Genomic DNA, 23,444 nt, shown 5'->3' with positions numbered 1-23,444 from the left:
TCACCTACCCTGTATGAATAACAGATCCGGGCAGCTTACTGATCTATCACTATGGTTATCTTGTTCTACATTCTTATGATGCCCCGTTTATACCCTTGCTTTCAACCTTCTGAATACACGTGCAATCAAAATTTACAAATGTCCTCCTTTTTATGATCACATGGAGGGAAGAAATGTAATATAAACTTGCTCTGTCAATGATAGAGAAGCAGGCATTCTAACCTGTAAGATGGTCATGTCAGGTCGATACTGCTTCCTTAGGCCCATGTCAAACATGAGAAACCTGAGCATCTTGAAAGCCTCTTCTTCACTCATATGAAGCAGCAGGACACCTGCTACAAAGCTTAGGCCCTGGCAATAGCCTACTTCTGGATCCAGGAGGGAATAGGCCTTCAGGATATTGTAGAGTGACAGCTGCCCAGCTCCAAGCTGGGCTGAGAAATATGGATGTGTTGGAAAGGTGCGCCCTACAAAAATAAGAGTGAGTTTAGTAATCTGTACATTAATTAAAACAAATATGCTGTGTTGTCATGTGAAATAATCATTTCCAAGATTCCAAGTCTTATCTAAGAAACGAGGCAGCCAAATTCATTTGCTATTATTTAATCAATTACTTTGACCTAATATAGCCATTGCTTTCTGCTCATCATCATAAATACAGTAAATCTTATTTAGTCAAATTGGGATGCTGGATTGGTTTGAATACTGTGCTAGTATCCCCATCAGGGCATATGGATTTTGGAAGCAACACCAGGAAAAACTGAAGCAAGCATGTTGGGCTACTAGTGTCCACTTCAAGGGCAATTACTAACAAGGGAGTTGCTAGTCTTCTCTCCAATTCTTAGACTGGGTCCTTGCCTTTTTCCTTACCTTGGCTGCGTTTTGACAGATCTTCAGTTTTCAGTAATCCAAACTCCATAGTACAGAGTTCCAAACCCTGTAGTACAGAGTTCTGGGGATTCAGCAGAGGCGAAACTGGAGAAAAACAACTCCAGACAGACAATTTGGATTTTATCACAGCATGCTGTGCTTTGTAATTATTGTCTCAGCAGGAATACAGCTGCTCATAGATCCACTTTTGAGGTCAGACTATGAAGTTCCTCTGCAGGTGTCTTTTATGAGCAAAAGGCAGGTATGAAAATAGCTGAAGTTATGACATCATAGCATTTAGATGAAGTGAAAGTGGTTGTTGTTTCTTCCAGAACTTTTGAGTTATTATTATTGCTATTTATTAAATTTCTATCCTGCCCATTAGCCAAGATGGCACTCTGCATGCCAACAGGCACCGTTCTTAACTCCTACCAAGCAATGACTCCATACCCTGGTTTCCTTATAATCTACCTATTTTGAAACAAACTGGAAAACTCTTGTTAAGTTAATAAAATGAAGAGTTGCTTATTCAGTTTGCTTTAAAAAATTCTATGTACAAATAATTCCACACTAAAATAATACAGCTACTATAGACATTTCAGAAACAAAGATACAGGAGTGTTTATCATTCTGGAAGCAGTATGAGAGAAGGTCAGTTCAAACATCATTGTAAATCATGCTGCAAACAAGTCATGGTGGACTGATTATTGCTTGTTAACCCATGCCGCTGCCATGGCTTGCTTCCTCCTCCATGCTCCCAGGTACATATCCCAGGGCCTTTGCAGCACAAATCCTCTACACTGCTGCTGTAAGAAAATCCATCCCCTTTCCTTTTCTTGCCTTGCGATGCACCTGATGGTAAGCCAGCACAGCTTACTTTACATTAGGACAAGATGACTGAGATTTTTAAATGTTTTCTTTATGAGCTCTTTTAAAAATCCTCCATGTAGCCCATTCCTCTTCTTAGAACACCTGCCTATATGTACAATTGACTTACCTTTTGGTAATCATGCACACATGCATAGCTGTGTTAGCTTGCCTCACAAGGGGATAGAACTAGCTGCTGTCTAAGGAAGCGCCAAGCTGGAGGAAGGAGGGGCACAGGGATACCCCTCCAGGGGTTTTGTGTCATGTGAAGCAGGTCACAGAGAGAAAACACCGAAATGTACCCTTAGAGAGGCTTGTTCCTGTTTCCTTTCCAAGGCAGCTAAACTACCTGCTATAGCTTTTCACTTGTTAAATCTCATCCATCCTTTAATTTCTGAATCATTGCATTCAGGGGAGGTGGTTGTCTCACCAGATATTATCAGACCTCTTTTTTTTCTTTTAAGAAGAATAAAGCCTGAAGCAAAGTCTTTCTGCACATAGATTAGTGATTTGTGTATTGTGTACTAGGAAGGAAGACTCTGTTTGATTTCTGGGTCTGGCTGCTCCCTGCCCAGGCTGGCAGGAAACCCAGGGCTTCTGCAGAAATGGTGCTTTGCTTCTCAACTGGAAGAGCAGCTTGTGTAGCTCTGCAGTTAATTCCCTGCCCGAAGTAGGAGTTGTTCCAACACACACTAAACAGTTCTATTCAGTGTCTCCTGTTTGGCACAAAGTTCCAGCTTAGCAAAAAGTCATTTAGGAAGTATGAACTGTTAAAATAGGGTCCAAATGTATCCAGAACGGAAAAACCACCATGAGAAAGACAAAGAATTAGTTAATCTCTTTTTCTTTTAAAACAGTATCTGATGACATGGCTCAGGCAATCCCAGAAGCCACCTCTCATTGGAATGTTAAGAAATAAAACAATGCAGTTGCTGTGTTGAATCTTAAACCTCATATGTGAGTCAGTTGTTAATTTACTTTGTTCATGCTCAGAAAAGTCTGTTCTTCAGAAGATAGCATATCATAATACAAGAGGAAAAATTCTTAAATATTTTAAGCCTAGGGTTTTCATTCAAGGAAAACGCCTTAGAAACCAGCAAAATGTGTGATTCACTTACAAAAGATACAACTGTTGAAAAAAGCAACATCAAACTACCATATTACATTTTATTCAAACAGTATTTTAATAATTGTTAATATTATGTATTGGTTTTAATTTTTATAGCCAGGGTGAATCCAGATTTTATATTTTATATTCTATATGTATGATTGTTTATTTATTATGTTGGAAGCCGTCCCGAGGCTTATGCAACTGGGATGGCATATAAAAACTCCAAACAAACAAACAAACAAACATCATCTCCAAATATAATGTATATTTAAAAGCTTTTTGGCACTTTGTATGATAACTGCTCTAAGATTAAAGTATTCTGCTGTACTTATTAATTCTGAACTTAACATACTGACTACAAAATTCTGGTTCCAGTTTGGAATAGGTTTGGGCAATGGTGACAATAGGAGAAGGCTGTGGATCATCCCTATTTTGGTAGTCATGGGCATATGGAGATAGTGGTTGGATGAGCCAATTGAATGCAAGAGTGAGGCCTTTCCTTTCTCCTGGTTCACCTACCAACAGGTTTTAGGTTGCACTGCTAATTTGCCTGCTGACCTAGTAGTGCTGTTTAGTGCCATGCTGGTTCATAATAAGAGAACAGTAACCCACAATTGAATTATAAATGAAGAGTTCTATAGTGCATGCATCACTGTGAGGGATTAACTGCATTAGGTAGTTTTGCCCAGGTCTGTACATCTGAGTATTTTATTTATTTATTTATTTAGAATATTCTATGCCGCCCCATTCGCCGAAGCCTCGGGGCAGCTCACAAACATAAATAACTTCGATAAAATAATATAAATTAACAGTATAAATTAAGTCGCCCTGGCCAAAGAATAAAATAAATAAATACTATTAACAGAATACAGCACATCACAAATACAGGCTGAAGAAAGGGGAGTTATTGTCAGCTATAATGTGTGGAACATGATGCCATTATTGATACAGTTCCTATGGAGGTGTCCAAGGCACAGTCTAGGATGGTTTGCTATCAGTTTCCATGAGCTGTTTCAAGCTTGCTGCATCTTTTTTTCCCAATTAATATTTTTAGGGGTGGAGAGAGATGGTGAAAACCAACTGCCAAGTCTGCTTTCTCAGTCCTCCTTTTGACAACTATGAACTGTCCCTCTAAAGTATCTTAGTGGCACCTTGGAAAGGCTGCCAGTGATGGTTCAAGCTTTTTTTTTAATGCACCAAACATTCTTGTTTATGCATTTATTGCTCACAAACTGGGATCCCCATGGCAAGAATGGCAAAATTCCCTTGCTGTTCTTGCCATGAGGCTCTGGGCAGAGGCCAGCTAAAGTGCCCGACCATTACTTGGAGGCAGGGGACATTGGTTTCTCCTGTTCCTGCTCCAAGATTTTCAGACTACAGAGCCCCTTCTGCACATAACATGAACGCTAAGTATCTTTTCAGATTTATTTACGCTTTTGTAGACTTACCTAGGTCAATAAGGATTGCATGCTGCTGAGAGGTTAACTGTTTTAAAAGTTCTTTGTAAGCTGTATCCTTTGGTTGTTGTTTATTTGGAAACTGATGCTTAAGAAGGTATTGTTCTGCTAAAAGTTTCCAGATCTCGCCTCGATGATGTCGAGGGACTCCTTTAAAAAGATAATAGAAACAAAGAAAAAATAATAATTGGAGAGAGGGCAGATTATTACGCATCACTGATCACTGTACAATTCATCTGTCTCAAACAATACTACTAAAGAATTTTTACCTTAACTCCCATCAATTATTTACTAAACTCTCAGTTTTCAAGTTATTTGCTAAACTCTAAGAGACAGGTCTGCATAGGAAGTACTGAGTGCTTTGGATGAGCTTGCCTCCCCAAAGCAGGATAGGGATCCTAGGGTAGGCTAGCCATCCTTTATCAACCAAGCCAAAACAGTGAAGGCTGAATATATATAGTTTTCTATTTAAGATACATTATAGTCCAAAGGTTATTCATCAGGAAATAAGGATTCATTTTAATTATGTAGCATGAGGTTGTATATTCATGCAACATTTGATTTTTTGGTAAATGAATTCCATTAATCCATTCATGTCATAATGGTACACTTCTCGTTCGAGGGCCAATGTGGACAGAAGGGGGTGCTACTTCCTCTCCAAAATGCATCTCAGAATAATGCTATCCCACAGTGCAGGACCATTCAGGTGCATGGAAATTTTTCCCCAACTGTCTGAAAGTCACCCACAAAATGCAAATTAGCAAAGACTGAGCCTGCCTCATCCTCTCTTTTGACTCTAAATTCCCTCCAAAATTTGTCTGAAAATTCTCCTTATATCAGTGTACAGTAATTAATATGCAAACTGCTGACAGAATTAGGAAATGTCATCTAAAAGGAACAATGTGTGCACCTGAGACCTAATGAAGAATCCCAAACTAGTGCTATTCTGGATGTTCATGGTTCTTTTTTACTGGAAAAAAAAGCCTTGTATGGGGTTCATGGGAAAAAAACCAGCCTCTCATACTTCTGCATTTTTTGTGTATTTTCTTTAGACTGTGTGATTTAGTCTGGAATCACATGACAAACATACTGCTATTGCAGCAACATGTAGCCAATTGGATTTAGCAATGTGACAACTTCAAAGAGCAAACAAATTCCCCCAATGCACTACCTCAAATTAGGAAGGGCTGAGAAGGAACATAATCCATTTCCCAAGCAAATGGGCCAATGTTCTCTGGCTTCCTCTATATTACCTGGTGCTTTACTGAGGCTTCTTCTGTTTCCTTTGTGGGGGTCTCTTAGTGTCCTTCACACAAGATTTCCCCCCACTCCTGGAGGTTTGTGTCTCTGCCTGTCTAAAAGCTCCTGTATCTTCCATTATGCAACACAAGGTAGAGCTGCAGGGTGTAGTCATGGAACTGCAATATTTTATTAGATCTCTGCAGTGAATAATGGCACATGTAAGAAAATACCAAAATGTCCCCACAGTAAAAAATGCCATGGGAGAGGCCCTTGAGTACAAAATGTAAAAAGGCCCTGCGGATTCTGTGAGTGAAGGATCACAAGCAAACAAATGTCTTGTGCGGAGAAGCCTTCTGTTTCATTGTGCTGCAGTTGTGGAATCATTACTCACTATCACGCTCTAATCAAGCTATTGTTATGCATCATTATGCACTGGGGAAGAATGTATACTGAGATGCACATGTGAATGCACATTTCCATCCATTTTCTCCCCCTAGGAGTCAAATAGGAACTCCCAGGTCTCAATTACCTCAGTAAATGTAAAGTACTTCCTTCACCTATTCCCTCAGTTCCAGCAGCTGCATTATGAACAAGAGTGTACAGAAAAATCCTTGAAAAGATGGGCATATTTCAGAGGAATGCTAATGAAATGTACCCTTCCTGTGTCTGTACTGCAATATGCCAAGCCACTGAGCCAAAGCCTCAGGACCTTGGAAGTCTCATTGGTTGTCACTGAAATGAAGGAAGGGAGAGGAAAAGAGATTCAGCTGAAGTGCTTATAATTGGTTCTTTTTCTGTGCAGCTGTCTGAGAGCAACGCCATGATTGGTAATGCCCGCTTGCTTCTCTATGAGTATTGCTATATTTTGCTTGAACACATAGTTTGCTGTGAACTGGAACAAGCATACTGGGTGACCATGGGTGGATTCACAAGTTATGCTGACCCAGTAAGTTTTGCAATAAGCCACAGTGGGTTGTTTGCTGAATTGCCCATGATGATGCTGACAATTAATTAGCCTCTTGGAGGCTCATTATGCCTTGTTTCCAAGTCACTCTTCCCACCTGCTCCTGGCATGCATCCCAAAGGCATTTGCAGGAAAACCCATCCCGTGATCATTTGCTACATCAGCACCCTTTCTGCAATTGGTCTGCTGAGTGCTCTGGATGTATCCTGCCTCTGCCAGCTCCCAATGGAAAGTTTTCCAGTCCCTCTTTCTTTAGTCCTTGGCTGATTGATATCCATGTATGTGTCTTTTTCTGGTGAAAACTGTAAGTTCAGCATTCCTTTTGGTAGCTTTATTTTTGCCTTGCACTTACTTAATCTGTGGATGCAGCAATGCTGTCTTTGGCTGCCAAAGAAATGGATTTCACTCATCATCCTCCCCTGTACCTCCTCTGCTCTCCAACAGCTGTAGAAATGGCTATCACTCACTCTACCTTGCTCTCCGCACCCCACCTTCCTACTGTGCTCTGACTACCAGAGAAGTCTGAATTCTTCCTCCCTTTCACCTGCCCCCACACTTTCCTTTATCCAGAGAATCATATTTCACTCATGCTGCCAACTCCTCCACCCCACCATTGGTCTCCAAGAGCACAATAACCATTTCGACCTAAGCCTTGTTCCCCACCCCATCAGCTTGGTTTCCTGCCATCACTGCCTTCTATCTCCACTGTGGATTATTCCCCTAGTTTTATATCTGTTGCTTCTTATAAGCAGACACAGCTGTGCTCTTTAAAAATGTTTTACTGTGAAACCATGATTAGTAGCATGTTCTGCAGACAAGTTTTGGCACTGAGAGGGGTCTGAACTTAGCTATAGGCTTTGTTCATATGGGGATGGCCACCTAAAGCAATACTGATGTGTGGGTGGTTAAAAATCCCCCAAAATATATGAATGGGGTGACACAGGAGATATGATGGGGGGCTTACATGGGAAATGATAAGAGGTGATGACTGCAGAAGGGGAAAAGCTTACACATCTCAGGCTTGCCAGAAGTATATTAATGGTGAAAGGATGCACACATGGCATCAATGGAAGTGTGGTGTGGGTGGGAAGGCTTACCAGCTGTATTCTACCTACAACAACAGTTCCAAGCCAGAGTACATAATTTTGCTGCTGTAAATCATTTGCAAGTGATGCACATTCCCCATGCATGATATGCATGTGGGTGGTCCAGTATCCACACATCAATAGCTGTATTGTGTACTTCATTCCAATTTGCAGTTTTGGATGATGGGTTTAGCAGATACAGGAGTGAGGAGATGGATCTGGGCAATTGTCTATTCCAAATGCAATGTTCTCAGTCTTTGGTCCTGGGGGTTGTGCAGGATGCAACAAGTGACAGATGTCACGAAGTGTTCCTTCACATCCAGGAGCAGATAAAGGGAGCGCCAGATAAAGAGTGTGCCTTTAAGCAGCCAGAAGCACACCTGATGTGGTGTCTATGGAAGTAGTTAATAGTGGGACACCTCTGGATTCTGGAACAGCATATGAACCACAATCCAAGTGCAAAAATCTTGGCTGCTGAGGATGAACAGGTGCATAGGGAGTCCATTTACCATGGTAGTAGTGGTGAAGAATGAACCTGTTACTAGCTCATCTGCAATGGTGAATTCTAAAATATAGCAGTGTCATGGCATCTTCGCAAATTCTGCATGTATGTCTAGAACTCTGCCCTTTGAGTCTATAAGTTCCTGGAGCTCCATGCAATTTAAACACCCAACGCACATTTGAGAACAATCTACCACCAGCCAAAGGGAATCCTAGCTCACAGAATCCTTTCATGTTCTTTCTTTTGTCTCCTATGTTTACAATATCAGACAAATAGAAAGTGCACCATTTCTCCAAATATTTCCCATGCAGAAGACTTCCCTAGTTTAAGGGAGTACTGATGATGAAGTACCCAGTGTTGGAAGGAAACTTATACAAGGCCAGCCCCAACCTTTTGGTTTGAACTGACACATATTTACATCTTAACATGTCTGAATGATGAATTATAGGTGTGATGACGGATGCTGTGATTTCAAAAGTGGTCGGGACATGCAGTAAGTGCCATGGAATCTGGCAGCAGTCCAAGCATCCATTTCAAGCATCGGTGCCTAAAAATGTTTCAGTGTGTGGCACTGCCAACTGGCAGAGACCACATCTATCTCTTGTATGCAGCTATGCTACAGCTGCTGCAATCGTATCCTCACATCATTCTTTGTCCGAAGAAGCAGACATCTGCACCCACTGCACTAGAGTAGATTCTCTAGTGGCTCGACTGCACCTCTGTGCTGCAGGTGGAGGGTAAAGGGAGGATGAAGAGAATTGATCTGCCAAGGCGCAAAAGGCGAGAAGCAGCAAGCAGACCTTGACTCACAAAGCAAGCACTTCGTTTGTTTTGCTGCAGATACCTACAGAGCAGTAGGTAATGCCTCTCAAACAGGTAAGTTGAGGGTATGTTGATAAATTGATTAAGGACTGAGGAAACAGTGCAAAAAGAGAGAAATGAAGACAGAAGAAACAGAAACACTTTTGAGGGTGCAGTGATCAATATTCAGAGCCCCAAAACATTAAACCACATCCCCCTGCTAACACTCATGGTAGGAGTGCACCTTTTTGCCTAAGGCAATCAAATCTTTGTCACAGAAACATGAACATGTCCATGTGTCCTGGCAGTAGAGGTGACCATAGTTCCAGAAGCGAAACTGAAACTTTCCCACTACCACATTCTCTCTAGTTGAATGCCTAGTCCAACCACACAACATTACTACAAATTATGGGCTGAGAGTGGGGTTCCGACGACCCTCCATGGAATCCATCCCTCTTAAGTTTACAGACTGCCTCTCAAGCTTGGTCCTGACCTAGAAAGTGAGCTGAGCCAAAGTCCATGAACATTCACGCAGTGGTACAACCAGCAATCTTCGGCATCACGGGCAGTTGAAAAAAGTCTGAAAATATTGTGCACAGAAGAGGGATGCCACTTGCACAGCAGTCGCACAGGGTTTGATTCCTGATGAGCACTATGCAAACGGTTGGTGTGCTCACCAGGAGATTGGACTCATGACCAGGATGGGGGGAGCCAAGCCCAGGAATCTGATGGATGCCACCCCTCAGAACAGATTCCTCACATGTCCCTAGCTGAGAGTATCCTTGAAAGCACAATCTTCTCATAATGGATTTTATTTTGATACAAGAAGGATGAGAGGGTAATTAAACAGCAAAGCATATAACCAGTGTGGGGCACATATGTGCAGTGGTTAGTGGGAAGAAGCAAAAGAAGCACTTAGCACCTTGACCTTTGCCCTGGTGCCACTCCTTTTCCATGTCTGTCTGCCTGTGTGTTCAGTACTTTCCAATGCAGAACACCAGAATAGAGCTGGACCAATACCCTATGTAAAACCATTGGCAACTGCTATGCTAGCCTAGGAATAACATAGCTTATATGGATTTTAAAAGATGCAGTGGACCTACTTCAGGAACTAGAATGCAATATATCATGTCCAGACTTTAGCTCAAACCACTGATCTCAGTTTAACTGAATTTACTGGTTTTTTAAAGCAAATAAAATGGTGTATATGTTAACACTATATACATTTTCCTGAATAATCAGTCCTGCTTTCTGTATAAATAACTACAACAATAAAGCTTTTTATGATGTGAATTGCCCCTTCTATTTCCAAGTATCTCACATGCATTATTATCTAGTTGCATTCCTCAGAACAGTCCTTTTCAGAAAGGCCACCTAATGAATTAATAGCAGAAATGAGATTCAAACTGGGGAGTTCCAAATTTGTAGCTCAGGTTCTTAGCCACTATGATATACCAAGTCTTTTGTAACACCAATTAAGAATTATTTTGTGTATGTTAAGTATGGTCAACTTCTATACTAAAGTATATTCCAGCAACACTGCATAACAACAATATTTATATAATCAATTACCCCATTATTTAAATACAAATCATAAGAGTTCAGTTTCTAACAATATGTATATAGATCTGCATCTTACAATAATTAAAGCTTCACCTTTTCCAACAGCAGAATGTATTTTTTCCATGTCAAATTTCATCTTCGACTTTCCCGGCGTTGTCAACATTTTTTCCCAGACCAATGTTACTTCTTTAAGGCATGGAGTGATTTCTTCATAATCAAGCTTTAGACGTTTATTTAGAAGATTGTTTTCAGAAGCTAAAAATAATGAAGATACCCAAATTAATGATAACCAGTATAAAGTGCTCTTAAGCAGTTATTTAAGACAGTTCCCTGAAAACATTACCTCAATGAACCATGATGGGGGAAAGGGGGGGAAAAAGGCAAGTGCATTTCAGCAGCTCTGAAAAGGAAAAAATAATAAAGAAATATGACAATGCTTCTGATTCATATTCCATGGGCCACTCCTCAGAATGCCTCATAATGGACACTGGGAAAAAAATGTCATCGTGAGATATTTCCTTGCTAGCAGTTCACTGCATGTAAGTATTGAAATCATTCATTGCTGTTGATGTTGAAATGTGGAAAATGGTTATAGGTATGATGCTTGGCATTACTTTTGAGCTGAACATGGTGTTCATCTCTAAAATGGGGCATTGTGCAGCGATGTTGGCAGCTGATCCAGACAAGGCATATACTGTCAGTGTTACTGCAGATGTAGCATGTGGGCAGGGCCTGAGTGAGGTCAGGCTTAAATGCAAAAGGTAAAAAGGTAGGATTATGCAGTGAAAGCCATTCTGAATCATAAAAGACTTCCCTATCTTAGCTGCTGGGCTTTTTCTTGTGCAAGCTATGCTGCTAAAAGCCAGGAGATCTCTTGGGCAACTACCACAAGGTTCCTTCACCCTGGAGGATAGAAATGATTCCATTTTTTGAAGAAGAAAGACACTGGGGATTACCACCTACCAAACTCTACATAGAGAAATTGGAGCACAAGAACCAAGACAAATGGAGATGGAAAGAAGGCAAGAAAAGTTAAAGCACTGTTCCTCTAGCCTTGAAAGGGCAGCATTAAATGTTGCTTGAACTATTGAGCATAAATTAGGACTACATTCTAAAAATAATGCATCACATCACATTACCCCTTTAATATGCCTGGTTTGATATATGGACAACAAGCCTTTGCTGTGACAATACATTCACAGCACACTGTCATTCTTGGGATATACTAGGCCAATACATCATAAGAATACTGTCACTTTGATGATTTAACAGTATAATGCATCACCAAAACAACACTCTCATTTATTACAGTAATGAGACAATCCACAGGAAAGTACAGTCTTGGATAGCTCAGTCCTCCACTGTAATTTCATGTTATAAAATGAAGAATACCTCTTTTTTACTTTTACCCATTTCTTCAAAATAGCACACTATATTTTCATATGGAAGAGCTTGTGTAAGCCAAGAATCAGGATTTCTTCCTCTGAGCTTGATTGTGACAAAATAATTTGGGGTAAGAGCATAATTCATAAAGTCAGAACAGCTCCTGAAATATCTTGCAGGAGTTCTGATTCCTTCTTGTTTCACTTACACTGGAGATGCCTCTGTGCCACTTGAACCATGAGGGCTTGTCCTCACACCAGCTTTTCCAGCACTCAGTGTAACTGTTTATGATTTGTCAGGTTATTCTTTTTTCACAGTTTTGTGTACTGTGGTGTTTTGTGTACTGCAATGAAAAGGCAGCATGTACAATTACCTCCTTGTTTAATTTTTAGATTTCTCTTCATACACTTTCAGGCATGAGAGCCTTTTGTTACTGGTCCCTTCATTACTAGGAAATCTAGCACTGCTAGATGGGGTGATTGCTAATAGGGGTTACACATGTACATGGTGAGGAAAAAGGAAATGTCTCCACCCATTGCCTATGCAACAGGAGATGCTTCCTTCTCTTCCTGCACTGCATCTTTGCAACAAAGCAGTGCCACAGAATTCCTGCACTACATAGGCAATTCTTCTCCCTTTTGCTGTATTGCCCTACAGTTTCACAAAGCAGGACTAGAAGAAATTAAAGCCACCTAGTTTTTAGGCTATCTTCTCCCTACTCCTTTGTCTGAACAAGAGCAGTGTTTGAACTCAATGATGATAATATGCAGCACATTTTGAATGCTACTGCATGGCATCATCTTGCTAACTTCACCATCCTACATAATTTGACTAGGGCTATGAAGTGAAGGGAAAAAATATTGCACAGAAGCCCAGATGATTGCTTTGAACAGCCACAGAAGATGCCGAAAGGGTACATTGTGGAGGGGAAATTGTGGAGGGATTGTGTACCTTTATCAACTTTCCATGTTTCCTTTTTCATGAATTATACTTTAGTCATGCATCTGGTATACAAAGGAGACATGTTCTGGGATGGATTGAAAAAAGTGTTCCTAATGCAATGAAAATAGGGTGACATGCAATGTCCACCAGTGAGTCTAGTTAAAGCCAGTATCTGTCAAATGGATTAAAGTGCAAGGACAACTCCTTAAGAATTTACTCAGAAAGACTGAATGGGAAGTTAACAGATACCTAGATGACCATTACTTTAAACATAAACAGGTGAATACAAATATATCAAAGACATAGTTCAAAGAAAATAGGATTTGTGCACATTATCAGCACTTCCAGGAACCAGACTAAGAACTGCCATTGATAAAACAAGCAAAGAAGCTATTAAGATAAAGCAAACAAACTATGGGTAAAGTGCAGCAGAAGAGGGAACACAAACATGAGCAGTTACTGGGAAAAAGGAATTCTGAACAAACACAAGGTAATGGTATGTACAATGTCTCTAGACCAGGCCTGAACTGCAAGTCAATCTCCAGATATTTTGAATTTCAACTCACAGAAGCCCTTGACAAAATGGTAATGGTCAGGTTTTTGATCTAGTAATCTACTCGCCTTGCAATTTCTGATTTTCCTTTTCCATCCTAAGTAGTAGTATCTGTTGAAGAATGGCCTTCTGCCACAGTTCCCGAAGTTCCTTGGATGTTCTTTTCCTTTCTTCTTTTACTGTCCTAAAGGGGCCATCTTCACAAACTGGTTGCAGTGGTGATCTAGGAGGAAGTTCTCCCAACTCAGAGTAGTCTTAATAAGGGAACAAAATAAGGAGGAAGATTCAAAAGCCCCATTTTTTTTGGATTTCTAGATCACCCCCCCCCAACATAGCATTTATTATCTCTATTTCTTAAATGCTTTTGGAGGAAAAAAAATCTGTAAGTTAAGCACAGTCCCTATAATGTAACTTACATGTTGTTGATGAACACAACATGCCTATTTTAAAGAGGCATCTGACAGGTGAAGTTCATGATGACTGTATAATCTATACCAGTTCACAATCAGTCCAAAATCCAGTGAAAATCAAGTTCACCCACCAAAGCAGTGAATTCAGCTAACACAAAGGAAATTAGTAAATAAACATCTCTACCTAAACTTGTTCTCTTTCTGTACCTTGTGAATAGGAACACATACATATTTGGCTATGGGTGGCATAGAAATGAATGATGATGATGTGACATTGCAGAAGTGAGCCTTCTTTTTCTGAATTTGCTTTAGAAAACTTACTTCAGCTAGCTTGGTTAGCATTTTTAATAGTTTACTGATGTCAGAAAACACAGACTGCTACTGGAAAAACCATTCTGGAAACCTTCTACTCTATACAAATAGAAAGCCTTTCAGCACATTCAGAAAGGGGATTTCAAGGCTGTAACTGGTGTTCCTGAACTCTTAATGCTGAGGTATGTAACATGTACCAAGGCTTATACCTCGTTATGTTATTTGCCCAAATCTCTGGGGTTTCAGTTAGAGGTCTTTCTTATCACTTGGTACCTTGCTCTTTTAACTTCATGCACTACCACTGAGCTATGGTTCCTTTTCATGTCTTGCCCCTCATAAAAAATCATGAAATGAAGATATGGAAATATAAATGTAAATGTATTATTGCAAGTTTGACTCAGCAGCTTTGCACAATAGAATATTTAAACATGGTTGATGGAAAGAAATAAAATTGACCTAGGTATTAGGAATTTTAAGGTGCAATCCTATCCATGTTTAGACAGAAACATTTGCTGAGTCATGTAGTGAGTTTGAGAACATTTTTCTGTCTAGCCATGCACAGGCATGTGCCCTCCTTTTTGGTTACAGAACACTGTCCAGGAGCCCTGTTGAGTATGTGGAAGAAGTTGTGAAGTTCCTTGGAACAAAGTTAGAAAAAATGATTTTTATTTTTTTCCCTTCTAAAAGCAATACATTTTTCTCCAAGTAAATGAAAGTCCCAAGGTGGAAATTATTAAGCAGAATCCTATCTTTTACCTGATTCCAAATAAATAATTCCTTGTCATCAGAGCTCTGAAAACTGATGCTACCATATATAAAGGCACAGAATTTACATGCTGTAGAGGCCAAGGTACGTTATGCAAATTCTGATTGCAACTCTTCATACTGATAGTCATGTTTTACTAAAGGTCTGCATGAGACCAATAAGACCAATTCTGGAAAATTCTAGCTTTGTGATTTCCAATATGAACTAACTTGGGCTTTGCGTACATCTGTCTACAGATTTTAGTTCTCTTTCCTATACTGTATATCCAGACAACTATCATATGGATTACCTGCTTGGAAATACTAATGATATACATTGAGCAAGTACCCATTGTACTTTCATATGATGTTAGGAATCAAATGTAAGCATTTGAGGATTGATTTGTATATGGAAATTAATGTAAGAAATAATATATGATAGCTTTAGTTCCCAACTTGAAAAATGAGTACAGTATTTTATTGTGAGCACAAAAATTGAGCAAAAACAGTAGAGCAAGCAGACCAATAAAAATAGCTTAAGCATGTATAATTCACTTTAGAAAAATCTATACATTTAACAATGGCTATATTGTGTGGTAGCTGAAATGTGTAAGTCATTTAAATTAAGATGTCTAAAAGATGTAGCTCTTATACAGAATTTAGCAAACTTATTCTCAATTATTCCCCCCCACACATTCATTTATGAATTACTTTTCAGACCAAATAGAACTCTTAAGGTGAGTTACAGTGAAAGCCATTCCAAAAGTTGGAAAAAAGTCAAAATATAACAATATAATGTTATATGTAAAAATATTAAACTTTAAAAAGACATGAAAAACATTGAAACATCACCAACAGCCACACTGAGAGCAAGGAAGGATTTTTTAAAACAGAATGTAAACTAATGTATTTCAAATACCAAGCCCTCTGGAACAATAAAGGTTGAACAGTTTGCCTAACACTAAACAAGGAAGGAGCCTGCCTAATTTCATCTGAGAGAGAATTCCATACATGGGGTACTGCCAACCTAACTTCCTTTGACAGTGCAGACTGTAGGCCGGCTCATTAAGGGTGAAAGTGGTCTTCCGTATATTATAGTCCCAGCTTGCTATCCACAGCTAATCCATCACTGCATTCAGGCAAAGGGTTCAGGACTGCCAAAGCCTCCCTGGTATTAGCTGACAAAGAGAGATATTGCTGAGTACCATTAGCATTACACTGAGACCTGACTCCAAAACTCTGAATGACCTCTCCCAGTGGTTTCATGTATCTGTTAAACAGCATGGGGAAATAAAATGGATCTCTGAGGCCAGAGGCTATGGCGTTGAGCAGTAGTTCCCCAACACAACCTTTTGGGAGTGCTGAGCCAAGTAAGAATGGAACACCTTCAACACAATCTCTCACAAGAACTATACTAGCTGAACACCCTAGAAACATACTATGGCTGATGGTATCTAATTCAGTGGTCTGCACCCTTTGTTCTGCACATATATGCAGTGCCCCTGCATACACACACATTTTCTGAAAGGGCAAGGTGTCCTCTGAAACTATATAATGCAAGAAGTTTCTGCTGGAAGACAAAAATCAGGCATCACCCATTCTGCGTGTACATATAGGTATCTCTGATTCTAAATAGATTTCCAGTAAGTGTCAGTATTTGATAATTTGTGTTTCCTTTCCTCCCAACTAAGTCCTCAAACTGTGGACTTAACACCAATCCATTCCCACTACTAGAAAAGAATAATTCATTTGACTTTAACACATGGGAATAAAACTAAGCAATCTTAATTCTCTAGAATCACCAGTAGGCGAAACAGTGCCATCTGGTGTACATGATAAAAAGTGAGAGAACAATTCAATGATCACCATTTTCTTTTCAGAAATTGTGATGTTCTAGTATTTGGTGTCAAACTCACTGTAAATCAGCTTAAAAGAAAGAAAAGACTGTAGGTGAAAATGCCAGGATGTTAATAAGACCTCAGAGGCTCACATTCACAAAACGCATCAAAATGTTTGTCTCAAATGCAACTGATGAAATTAATTGAAAACTCCATACCTTATCTTTCCCAAATCTGTCTGTCTCCCTGTTTTTTTCTTGACTATTTGTCATCTTACTGCTTGAGGTCAGTGGGTGGAAACAGAGCTACTACAAGCCAGACGTACAAGATGCCTCATATTTTGACTGATGCAACAGACTTCTTCCATGAGAAACTGCTTTTAAAACGTCCTTGTATTTAGAATACATAAGAATAGCCCTGCCGAATCAGACCGAGAGTCCCACTGCCAGATGTGCTCAGTCAACCCCACAAAAACAAAGCAACAGGCTTTCCTCTTTGATTTCCCTTAGTAACTAACATCCACAACTAGAGCACAATCACTGACAGATCAATCTGGCATTATTTTTTACATCTCATAAATCCAGTGTCATCACCACTGCTTTTAGTAGTAAATTTTATTATATTATATTTGGTATATACTGAATCTATTGCCAGTAAATTTTACTCAGAGACCCTGGTTTCTGGAATTTTTAAAAATATAGAAAAACAAAGCTCCATCCATTTTTAACAAATATTTATTTATCTATTACATTTATAACACATCTTTTTCCCATTCAGGAACTCAAGGTGGCTACATGTGGTTCCTAGGTGGTTTCCCCTCCAAGCTCAGGCCACCCCAGACCTGCTTAGCTTCAATATCCTTAACAAATCTCTAGCATGCCCCCACTTAGCTCTACCTGCATCCTGGTCAATAAAACTTTGGTAGCTCTGTCAAAAAACCTGTTTTAAAAGGAAATTTAAGTTCTGACACTCTCAAAACTCCATGTACCTGTAAAGAGGTGGATAGCAACTTTCTACCTTCCTGAGTAGGTCTGGAATACCTCTAGAATCTCAGAAAGAGGTAAAACACAAAAACACTGAGAAGAGAAAGGTCCAGCCAAAAAGCTAGAGAATCTTGCCATGAAGAGGATCGTCTACTGGCCATTCCTTTTTTTTCAAACAAAGAACATGTATGACTTTACTTTCCCTTAATAACTCACTTTTTGACAGCTGTCAGGAAAGAAAGTTGTTTGCTGTTTTAGGCTAATTTTATCTTGTGTGTGTATGTGTGTTTAAATAAAAAAGCTGTGTTAACCACCAAGGCAGTGTTGGCTATTGGGCAATAGAACAACAAAATAAATACATTTTAAAAACTTTTTAAAAAATAATAACCCTATTTGTAGTCACTCTGGATCAGTGCCCAGTGCCTGCTGATAGGAGACACTTGCCAGAACATTGCCCAGGTGAAGCTTCCCATTTTAGGCCTGTACAAGTTCGCATCTCCACACTTGAGCAAGGCTGACTCATTTTAAAAATCCCTATGAAAACATTGTACAACACCTATAAAATGGTAAACCAGTGCAAAATGTACAAAGGGGTACAAAACTAAAATGGTAAACCAGTGACAACCTTCCAGTGTGCCATCTGGGTAATTTGGAGAAGGTGTCAGTGGCTGTCAGCAGATTCAGAATGTGAGATAAATGGGGCAGAAAGGTAGTATTTGGCAGGTGACTCTGTACAGTCAAGGTTAAGAAGCGAAATTGGTTAGGCAGAGATGGAGAATCAGACTATCTTGGACACAGAGGGAGGAGGCACTACAGAGCAAAAGGAGGCAGAGAGTGAATTCATAGATAATGAGGCAGTGCCAGGCCAAACAAGACAGATATGTAAGTCTCAATGCTCCTATGGTTTGGCCACAAGCTGTGAGAGCTACTTGGAGATGGATTCAAGACTCTGGGAAAAGGAATGGAGAAGGGTCCTTCTCTGTTTAAAATCAACTCTTCACATGGGCCGAAACTACTCTGACAGAGGGGAGGGATCATTACTTTGATTTATGCAACTGGTTAACAGCTCTTTTAGCAAAACCTGTTTATAAAACCCTGTATATTAATAAGTTTTTCATTAAGTGGGGGCAGGGAGTAACTCGATGGTGAGTCTGATCATCTGTCAGGCACACTGTGGATTGTTTCATGAACAACCCACACTGTGTAGTTTATTCACAGGGCGGCTTGTTCTGTTGTGCAAACCTGTGCAGTGTCTTCCTTTAGAGAAAAAAAAAGCTAAAACCAAGAAGTATTTCAAGTTATCCATCATGATCAATGAATTAAAGGAAATGACAGAGAACTTATGTAACAGAAACTTCCGGAAACAACCTGTGTTGGGCAGCTGTTCCATTCAGAATATATAATGGAATATATAACCATCAGCATCACCAGAATGAGTTTTCATATCATCATCAGATATTCCTGACAGTAGTAAACCAGTAAATAGCTACCTGGTGACCTGCTCTAATGACTATGGGCCCCTATGTTTCTAAAGTACCATAGAGGCACTTTCCATGTGGTAAACATATGTTCATAAGTGCTGACATATTAATCCATATATCTTCAGTTTGGAAAGATTTCATTCAGACCAGGTAAGGTCCATTTATAGGCTCTTCTGACTCTTGTGGTACTCAGGACTCTGAATCGTAGGATATGTTCAGTTCGGCAATAATGGAATTGTGTTTATGGTAATCCCAACAATCAGGATATGAAAGAAATTACATAAAAAGTTACTGCTACAGTACATTTTATACTTTTACTATAGATGTAATTTAACTGAGAACTGCAATTAAGATTTTGTGTTGGTTAATTATGAAATTACCATATACAATAGAAGATTGATACTGTAGTGATAAGGCTACTATTTTAAACACTTTTTACAAATCCTAAGCCTAGAAACTTTAGAAGCAAAGGTAGGTTTGGCAAAGCACTAGAAAAAGCTGAAATGCCAATGAGTGATCAAGGGAATGATGGAATATGGCCACTGTGAAGTTTATTAAACATGAACATAAGCAAAATTAGGAAAGGTTACAGCAAATGGAGCATTTCACAGATATAATTTATAATGAGTTGCAGAAATATATGGATTGTACCCATGCTATTCTACTGATGGGAACCACTATTTAAGTGGAACTGGAATGAGGGTAATTTCCCCCATCCTGCATGTCTTTACAACCTGCTCTAGGAGACGGTTAAATTCCCAGAGCAGATTTCTGAATGGTGTAGAGAACTACAATGGGAAAGTGAAAGAGAGAAAATCCCACTGTGTAAATGGACTTCCAAAGCTGGATTTAATGTTATGGTCCTTCATATATTGCTTTCCATTTTATGGAAAACATGAAAAAACCGGTATCACTCATGTGAGCTATGCAATGAAAAAAAAAATCCAAGACTTCATCTAGAGAATACATCAGGCAAATTCTTTATCTAAACAAGGCCTTTACCATCATGCCAACTTGGAGAATCACATCCTTTCTGTGGTGTTGCCACTCTCAGGAATATCTGTTGTCTCCATGAATGCCGTCGAGTCCTCACAGGGCTTTCGTGGACAGAATTTACTTCCCTTGACTTGGGCTTGTAGTCACTGAAGTGAGAAGTGTGGAAATCGCATTTATCTTTTTAGTAATAATTGCAAAATGAGGTAATTGCAGCGTTTTACAATTAAATAGAATGAAATACAAAACTAAATACAAATCCTCCACATATGCACAGCCACAAACTGCAGATAAAATATAAGAAATGCAACTCTTTTTTCAAGTTACAGGTCAACTGAGACGAATTGCTACTGCTACCCCTTCACTGAGAGTTCCTATGACAAAAAGAACCCACAGAAGCCTTTGCACCTTGTGCCCGGGCATCCTCACTGAAAAAATACCAAGCACTTGAAGCATTGGTATGAGGCATAAGATAGTCTCCTAGAAAAGTGAGGGGCCTTTCCCTAAACTTTCTCCTTTTCGAGCTCCTTTTGTAAATTCTTTCTCAAAGCACAATCTTTCCCCCAGTATTGTATTTTCTGTCAGTCATGTTTTGAACCAAATGATATTATATTACTCCTGTTTCTTGTAAAAAAAAAAAAGATACTGCCACTTTTTGTCTGAAGGGAGAGCAGCTGCAGAGCTGCATGTGCTCAGTGCAGATCAGAAACTCCCTGCCACAAATCTTCCTCTTTGCCCCTAGAGTTATTTACTGTAAACAACACTTTTAGGAACAAATTGCAGCTGTGGGGGCTCTGGTCTTCTCTAAATCACAAGTATGGCACTGAACTGAGGCTCCATGGCTGCTTCCTCTTCAAAATATATGTGGCAACATTAAAAATATTTTAAAGAAAACCAAAAGTAATGAAATGAGTGGTTTGGCCCTTAAAGAAATACCACGAATCCACAGCTGGTGGGGAGAAGTTCCTGTATTACTTGATAGAATGCAAAGTTTATACTCTAATAAATTTCATCTCACAAAAGCTCTTTCATGAGGTTTGAAGCTGATGTTACTAATACATCTCATAAAAAATTGGGTGATCCATGGATTCATTTTGTTTATATTTATAATTATATAATTGATATTTATAAATAAGCTACAATGAAGTGAAATAGCTTTAATTTTCGATGAAATGCCCTACGTTATCTCAACAATTAAACTTGAACAACAGTAATTTCAAGAACTTTAGTTGAAGCCTGTTTTATCAGAGACAAACAATGCATCTGAATTAAAGATTATTTAGCTTCAGGAAAAGACCCCTACCTTTTTGTGTTCCTAAAGTCAGAAGTGTTATTTTCATCTACAGGAGCCAGAAATTTTAAGAAGTTTGGCACAGAAGAGGAAGAATGAAGCTTTTTCCGTAGAGCAGAACGGTAGGAGGTGCTGAGAGTGTAGTTGAAAGGGGCAATTCAGAATGAGGAAGAAGAGGTGTGCCAAGTAAAATTAAAAACACAAAACACAAAGGAGTCAGTATCAAACCAGGAAAAAAAACATACTTGTAGGTGTTAAAAGCAAATAACAAAAAATCAAAGAATAACACTGCAAGGCATTATATAGTTTGTTCTGTAGGCTACCAATTTAAGCTTTATTTCCAATGTATCGGAGAACATGAAACCTCATTGTTCTGATTTTTAAAATGGTGAATGGGAGATCAGGGGAACAGATTTGGCTTTTCATTGCTACTTAGAAAGGTAAGGGGGCACCACACTTCCTTTTCAGGTGATCTTATAAAACAAAAGAAAAGGTGTAGCAAGAAAAGCACTACTGTCGTCACTTTCCAAGAATAATTTTTTAAAATATATATTTAAGACTGGAAAATAACATACTTAAATGAAGAGGTTTTAGGGCAGATTTGTATGGCCATATGCATATGACAAAGATGCACACTGAATAAATGAATCTTAACTTTTTTACTTTTCTGGATGCATGGTGAAGTGGCCATGCAAATGCTTCATCTGGTGCATACTTATGCACATTACTTTGCAGTAACACAATAAAGCAGAATGGAAGCAGATGATGGAGCCATTACAGCAGTCCTCTCCCACCCTGACACCCTTCTACCACTCTCAGGACTCACAGCTTATCCATGCTATCCCAATGGATCTTGGTAGCTATAGTCCAACACATCAGAAGACTACTAGTTTGGGGAAGGCTACATTGCAGGAATTCATGTACTTCCAAGAGAGAAATATCAACCCCATTCCTCAACTCTCATATAATCACCTTTCAAAGACTATGAAAACTGTTGGTTACTTCTGCATAAATGAAGACATCTTCAAACGATATGTGAAAAGCCAAATTCATGGCAGAAAAAGCATAAATTATGTGCTGCCTATGCTTCTGAGGACTGCATCTGTCTGTTTCACTGCATATGCACACATGACAATCTACAGAAGAAAGTGTTTTCCAAGCAATTCAATTGTCACGTTTCAAATAGCTGGAAATTATGTGTTAATAAACTAAATTAAAATATTGCCTGTATTTATATATAATATGCTCTGATCTTTCAAAACTATAGTTTGGAAGGACAGCAGTTTGTTAGTTTGACAAATCACAGTGTTCTATTAATGTAAGCATACTAGGGGAGAAAGGAATTGAGAAACTGGGCTGGTTTGCATACCATGCTAAGTCACCATTCACCCATCAGACTCGAAGATGTCTGCCAGCCACCATTCTGATATGCAAGGGGTGTTGTAGCTTGTAGAGTCATGGAAACAACCCTCAGATAACCCAAGAACAACCAGTGATATGCTACTTGCATATTAAAAATGGTGCTCAACATACATTCTCAAGTTCAGCAGGTGAATGAACTTAGAGTGGCTTACTGGGACACATGGACCAGGTTTATATGTACACACAGCTCATTCCCAATCCTTGAAACCATGGAATGGAGAACAGAATGTCTGAAATCACTCACTGTTTTAATGGAGTTTTGCTCCCCATGTTAAAACCTTATTTCCTGATTTTTTCTAATTGTCTAAGGAACAAATTAAATGGGATTGCTAAATTCCTGTGCAGTAAAAAAGAAAAATTATGCTAGTTTTCCACATCATGTGCTGGGGGACAGGGTGACAACCTAATTGCAGCCAGAAGGTAGTTTATCTTCCATAGGGTAACAGGTGATTTTTATGATTTAAATGTTCACTGAGTTTAAAAAGAGCCACTTGCTTGTTTGTCCAGGTAGGATAATAGTTGCTTCCAGGCTATTTACCAATTAAGATTTAACAAAAACGGTTCTTTTTTTCTTTTTAGGCTTCAAAACACTGATAGCTATGTGTGGAGTAGTGGACTGGTATATGTTTT

General features: G+C 39.2%; 1 protein-coding gene across 6 annotated transcripts in view; it reads right to left on the bottom strand.

Moving 5' to 3' along the window:
* The window catches only part of TBC1D1 (TBC1 domain family member 1), a 114,777-nt gene that overhangs the window by 11,374 nt on the left and 79,959 nt on the right, over positions 1 to 23,444 (bottom strand). For 5 of the 6 annotated variants that reach the window (XM_044417732.1, XM_044417736.1, XM_044417731.1 and 2 more), the window contains 6 exons: positions 21,405 to 21,524; positions 20,111 to 20,250; positions 13,409 to 13,594; positions 10,556 to 10,717; positions 4,297 to 4,455; positions 223 to 467 (listed from right to left, as the gene is read on the bottom strand). In XM_044417732.1, coding sequence (XP_044273667.1) covers positions 223 to 467; positions 4,297 to 4,455; positions 10,556 to 10,717; positions 13,409 to 13,594; positions 20,111 to 20,250; positions 21,405 to 21,524 — 1,012 coding nt within the window. The remainder of the gene's footprint in view (positions 1 to 222; positions 468 to 4,296; positions 4,456 to 10,555; positions 10,718 to 13,408; positions 13,595 to 20,110; positions 20,251 to 21,404; positions 21,525 to 23,444) is intronic. The other variant, XM_044417734.1, reaches the window with a different exon arrangement.

Source organism: Varanus komodoensis, unplaced genomic scaffold (assembly GCF_004798865.1).
Source record: "Varanus komodoensis strain SLA01 unplaced genomic scaffold, ASM479886v1 scaffold9, whole genome shotgun sequence".
Classification (NCBI taxonomy): Eukaryota; Metazoa; Chordata; class Lepidosauria; order Squamata; family Varanidae; genus Varanus; species Varanus komodoensis.
Note: the sequence above shows the minus strand (reverse complement) of the source record. Positions and strands in the feature narration are given on the sequence as shown.